Source organism: Aythya ferina (assembly GCF_964211825.1).
Source record: "Aythya ferina genome assembly, chromosome: 3".
In the NCBI taxonomy this organism is placed as follows: domain Eukaryota; kingdom Metazoa; phylum Chordata; class Aves; order Anseriformes; family Anatidae; genus Aythya; species Aythya ferina.
The window spans coordinates 16,742,879-16,748,885 of record NC_140298.1 but is presented as its reverse complement, the minus strand read 5'-3'; the positions used below and the strand labels follow the sequence as shown (position 1 = coordinate 16,748,885).

At 40.6% G+C, this 6,007-nt stretch overlaps 1 protein-coding gene across 2 annotated transcripts; it reads left to right on the top strand.

Annotated features, from left to right (window-relative positions):
* The first annotated feature begins 9 nt into the window (after window positions 1-9).
* Window positions 10-5,974, top strand: TRMT61B (tRNA methyltransferase 61B). Of its 2 annotated transcripts, none has more exons than XM_084513097.1 (7): window positions 10-447; window positions 542-644; window positions 3,092-3,282; window positions 4,265-4,356; window positions 4,776-5,014; window positions 5,648-5,728; window positions 5,871-5,974. In XM_084513097.1, exons 1-7 carry the CDS (start codon window positions 25-27, stop codon window positions 5,912-5,914), a joined length of 1,173 nt encoding a protein of 390 aa, XP_084369223.1. In that variant the 5' UTR covers window positions 10-24; the 3' UTR covers window positions 5,915-5,974. The 2 variants fall into 2 exon arrangements, with proteins under 2 accessions (XP_084369223.1, XP_084369222.1); XM_084513096.1 differs by having other exon boundaries at window positions 5,621-5,728.
* The last annotated feature ends 33 nt before the right edge of the window (window positions 5,975-6,007 follow it).

Genomic DNA, 6,007 nt, shown 5'->3' with positions numbered 1-6,007 from the left:
CGGGGGCGGGGGTGGGGCGAAGCCATGGCGGCGTGGAGGGGGCTGCGGAGGGCGCTGAGCGGCGGGCGGAGGCCGGTGTGGGCCGCCTCGCTGTCGCCCGAGGAGAGGCTGCGGAGGCTGCTGCCGCCGGAGCGGGGCGCGGAGGAGCCGAGCGGGGCTCCCCGGGGGGAGTCGGCGCCGCCGCCGCCGCCGTTCCGTGCCGGGGAGCTGGCGCTGGTGGAGGCGCCGCGCAGGCAGCGCGCCCCGCTGCGGGCGCTGTGCCGGCTGGCGGCGGGCGCGGCGCTGGGAGCCCCCGGGGGGCTGCTGCTGCCTCATGACAGCGTCATCGGGAGGCTGCCCGGGGCGGTGGTGCGGCTGCGGGGCGGCGGCAGACTGCTGGTCAGGAGGCCCTCGCTGGAGGAGTACGCGCTGCTCATGCCCCGCGGGGCCGCCATCGCCTACCCCAAGGTGCCCGAGGAGGGGTATTTTGGGGGGAAGGGGGATGAGGGAGCGGCCTTCGTGCTGGTAACGCGGTGCTTTGCTTCTCTCCCCCCCCCCGCAGGATATCAGCGCCATGCTGCTGATGATGGACGTGCACCCCGGGGACACCGTGCTGGAGGCCGGCAGCGGGTCCGGGGCGCTCAGCTTGTTCCTGTCCAGAGCGGGTGAGAGAGAGCCGGGGGGGGGAGGTGGAAGCGGGGCCGTGCCCTGAGGGCATGGGGTGTGTGTGTGTTAACCAGGGAGCGGCGGCCAAAAGCACTTGAAGGTAAACTCCAGCTGTATGTTGAGTGCGGGCATGCAAAGGGTCCCTACGGGTCCCACAGAAAGCTGAATTTCACCTCTTGGTGCTGTTGGCTTTCTTGCTCATTAGGCCCATCCTCCTGGCTCACACCTTTTTTCATTTCCTTTTCCCCATCTCATTTCACCATCGGAGTAATGAGATTGCTGGGTACCAATGAAAATGTTTGTTGTTTTTTTTTTCTTTATGTTCCCAGCTAGCCTGGTTGGAGCTAGATCTCAGCGCTCTAGCAGATGGAGAGCCTTTGTTTGCACCCATCGTCACTGTTGTGTTTGTACCATCCAATTCCATTAACAGGTGGTTCGAGGGATAACTCGGCAGAAATCTATTCTTTTCCTTTGTCTAGGCTCTAGGTTTAGTTTCCCACTAGTTTAGCGCCCTAAGCCTGCGCCCTGCATGGCCAAAAGAGAGCTGGTGTCTGCAGCAGGGAAGTGACAGGCAGATGTCACTGATTAGGGCAGGAGGTAGGCAGAACCTCCTTGCAGTACCCCGTAGATAGTTTAGTTTTGCTGGAATCCATCTGTTTTGTAGTTGTTTGAGAAGAAACCTCACCCTTAAACCTCATCTCATCCGTAGGCATCCTGGTGGCGGACCACAGTTTGGAGTAGCTTGATTGAAGGGGTCCTGATAGAAAAACTTCCTTAAGGGAAAATAAAAGATACCAGATTGTTTCCTGTAATTGTTTTTGCACACACCTGGAAAATAAAGCACTATTTTTTCTAACTTTTTAAATGCATTTCTGCTTTTGCAGAATATTTATCCTTCAATGTTAAAAGAGTTTTGAGGGTAAAGGTGGAAATGTCATCGCAGTTCATCTTGAGCTGATAAGAGAGAAAAGCACAACTTTCGTATCCTGAAGGCTATGTTCAAATATACGAGGTTTGTGGGCAGCACACTGTCACAGTGACTGAACACCTGCTGACTTACAGTAAGATCTTTGAAAAGTAGAAACTGTGATGTATGCAAACCTCACATACTGCAGCTTCACTATAATGGAGGGGTTTTGTTTTGTTTTTCCAGATAACTGGTTGTCCTTATTTTTCTGTAAGTCAGTTTTAAAATGTAGGAAACTAGAATGAGCAGAGTGAAGAGTAAGAGTGACTCCAAGGTGAACGGTTTTATTCTTCAAATATTTCCAAATTTTTAATCTTGAGTAATAAGGAGTTGGTGCTGCAATTTTACAATTGTTTAAGATGATCTAAGACTAAAATCCTCCCTCCTTTCATATTGATTCTGGCCTCTGCCTGCTGCAGGGTGAGCTAGGTCATGGAGAGATTGGCAGGAAGCCCATCCCTTATTTTCTTCGGGGTTTTTTTGGATTCACAGTGGGATCAAATAGGTGAGGGAAGGAGTCTGTTGACTCCACCTTAAAATGGCTTAAAAAATCCTGGAACATTACCTGCTGAGCTGCTCATTGCAGAAACCTGTACTTGCCCGTTAAAAAGTAGCAATGAGAAGCGAATGGTATGATAGGTTTGAGAAATTAGAATAATGTAAGTATAGAATAATAGAGCAATGTATACGTTGCTGGCTTTGCCTGGGTAGCCTGCTAACACTTCCTTTACTAAGAATATTGTATACAGTAAATTTCAAGTAAATTTAAAACTTAAAATAAGTAATGAAGTAATGTATAATGGTCATAAACAATAACATGAAACTAACACAACCACGTGTAAATCAGGGAGTACATGAGGAAAACCCGTCTATGGAACTGAGATCATCGAGCAGGTCTGTGGGGTTCTTATCCCTTCCTCAATTCTGATTAAGGGAAAGGTGGAAAAAGAACAGCAAACAGTTGTTTTTAGTAAACAAACAAAAAATCAGAATCATCAAATATTTAAAACTATCACTTTCAAATCTTAACAACAGAAGCAGTGACTATCTGTCCCCTTTATATCATCTGTGAGTAGTGACCTGCATTACAGCTCTTTCAGCTGCTACCTCTGTTAGCTGTGGTAGATGAATCACAAGTAGATTGGGCCACAGATATTCAAGTCATCTTTTGCTGCAGGAGTTACTTTGGAAGGACATCTTAGGAATAGTTTGCAATGCTGTAAATATGTTTTGTTTCTATCTATCGATTGATTTCAGTCTATAGAAGAATTAACCCAGCACTTTATCTGCATATATTTGTTTTAAATGTAAGAGAAATAATAAATTGTAATTGATTGTTTCATATGTGGTTATTTCCTAAAGTGAAGTTGAGATTTAACAGCATACTTCTGTCACTTACAATGCTACCTTTTCTTAAATTCTTTATTGTGGATGGGGAAAAAAAAAAGTAGTAAATGTAGTATTTTTGTTTGTTTTAAGTCGGGCCCAAAGGACGAGTTATAAGTTACGAAATCAGAGATGACCATCACAATTTAGCAAAGAAGAATTACAGGCACTGGCGTGCTGCATGGGAAATAGGGCATTTGGAAGAGTGGCCAGATAATGTGGATTTCATTCTTAAAGACATCTCAACAGCTGCTGAGGATATGAAATCTTTAACATTTGATGCAGTAAGTGCAATAAAAATCCCCTCATATGACATAAATCAATGCTTATATTTTCTATATAACTTGAAACCTCTAGTGCTCACACTTGCAGTGGGATCCCCAAATCTAACGTGATTGCAAAAGCAATCGGATGATCATCAATGAAAGAAACACCATGATTTTTTCATCAGGGTATGGGTATTTCAAGGCTTCAATTATGCTTTCCCATGTAAGAGTGATATACTATAGTAGGGAAATATTAAAATTACTCACTGTTGTCTTGTAAGCGAAGATATACTTATTTTCTTGTATTTTGGAGAAATACAGAAAATTTTGTATTTGAATAAGACATCTCAAACATTAAGAAAAATATACAAGCTTATTAAATTGTGAATACTTAAACACTTTGCTACCAGCTCTATGGAATACATAATGTTCCTAAGCAAACAAACTGCTTATATTAACTCTTCAAATAAATGACAATTGTGTTAAAGGATTTAAATGAAGAAACAAAATAGTACAAAAATATCATTTTTGAAAACTTTCAACAATCCACAGGAAGGGTCAGATGCATCCTTTCTCATCATTTCAGTTTGAATAGTTTTCTAGCAAAAGATGGATAAATTGACAAAGAAGTTTTCTCAATCTTGAAACAAGGAGCAAGTTAGACATCGAAACTGTAGTGTGATCACTGTATTATGCAGATGCATTGAACGTTTTAATGTTTGTAAACAGGACATCTAAAGCTATTCGTAAATATAGTCTCACAGAAGTTTTTATTCAGGTGAATATTGTGGAGTTTAATTAGGAGGAGGTTTAACATTTCCACAGGACTACTGTGTTGGTGAAACATGACTTGTGTTGATAGATATTTCTCTAAGCTCTTCAGAAGCAGTAATAAAACTAGTTTGCAATGACACGCTGCTATAGTATGCATTCATTTTTCATACATAGATGTTGTTTTTCAAACACCGTTGTTATGGAAAAAATAATCTTTCTCTTGCAGATAACTCTGGATATGATTAGCCCTCAGTCTGCTTTATCTGTTGTACACCCAAGTCTTAAACAGGGTGGTGTATGCACTGTATATTTAGCAAAGTAAGTATTTAATTCTGGCACTTAGAAATTTATTCAGGCATCACCTGAAATTGTTACAAAACCAAGCACCTCCTAAAACATACATCCAATGTAAATGTAGTAATTTAAAAAAAAAAAAAAAACTTTTTTGCAACTTTCATTTATTTCCTTTTTTAGGAGTTGTATAAATTACACTTGGCTATATCTTTTGGTCTGTACTTCAGGAACTATGGTCAGTGGAAGTTCTTAGTTAATGACATCCTCAAAGTAACTATGTACTGTTTTCAATTCAGTAGTCAGGTTGCTATCTTCTTTACCCTAAAATCCAAGTACTTGTATAAATAAAGGTGAAGAATGTGACAAAGGCAATAGAATTGAGGCTAAGTTTACTATATTGATTTCAGTTTTCAAAATATTTATCCTTTGCATTTCTTCAAAAGCATCACACAGGTTATTGACCTTTTAGACAGAATACGGACCTGCAAGCTCCCATTTTTATGTGAAAGTATTGTTGAGGTAACTCACAGAAAATGGTTGGTACTCCCTGCTAAAATCAAGAATTGCAAATCAAGCCAAACAGTGGAAACTCAGGAAAATACTGAGGAAGAAACTCACCAAAAAGACTATGATGAAATCCATATTCAGGATCAAATAGTTCTTAAAGACATTGAATGCAATGGTAAGAACGTTATTGTTAATGAGCTAGCCTGTTACTAGAATTTTGATAACCCAAAGATACAACGAAGGCAAAGTTGGTTTTTTTGTTCATTTTAGGAAGATGAGGGTTGTGTTTTTTTTTTTTTCTTCGAGGTCAGCTATAGACAAGCTTTTTGGACAACATTGTCAGATTTGAAAAAGAATTTATTAATGGTCATTTAAATATCTTATTAAAAATCCAGACTAAATAGAAAATAAATGGCAGTCAGCACATACAAAATGACTGCCCTTCCACTACTATTTTAAAATAAAATTCAGTCCTCCATACTCGGCCTACTGCTGTTTTAGAGAACCCTGGAGGGCTCAAGGATTCCACAGAAGAAATGTTACCACTGTACTCTGTATTCTAATTGTGCTGTTTTAGCAAATCCAGAAAATTTACTTTATACAAATATATATATACTTGTAAATTCTATGGTAGAGCACAGAGGTCTGAATGTACTGATAAATAGCAACAAAACAATTTAAGAAAAACATTAAGAAAATGAAAAGATGTCAAGGAATACTGCATGTGCGTTGCTAACTGTAGTCTGTTTTGTTGTTTTTTCTTTGAAAACTTGTTGGAAAGAATTACAAAAGGATGTATTTCTCACAGAATCATTTTCTGATGATGCTGAAACATACTGCTCGGTACCTTACGTTGCTAGACCATCTAATTGGCAGGATGCTCATTCAGGTGAGACAGAGTGTATTCTATATATATATATATTTGTACTAGGACTTCACATGTTACTATATCATGAAATCATAACATTTATAATAAACTAAAAATTTTACATTGAAATACTGAAGTAGTAACTTGTTCTGTTTTCAACCAGCGTTCCTCACCAAGCTGAGAAAGTTTCGACCCCTGAGTTCTTGATGCTGCTGTGATGTTAGCTACTAATTTGAGTGTTGTATCAGAATAAACTGTTACAAAATAGCTGTGTTTTGCAAGTTGTGTAACTTAAGTAAT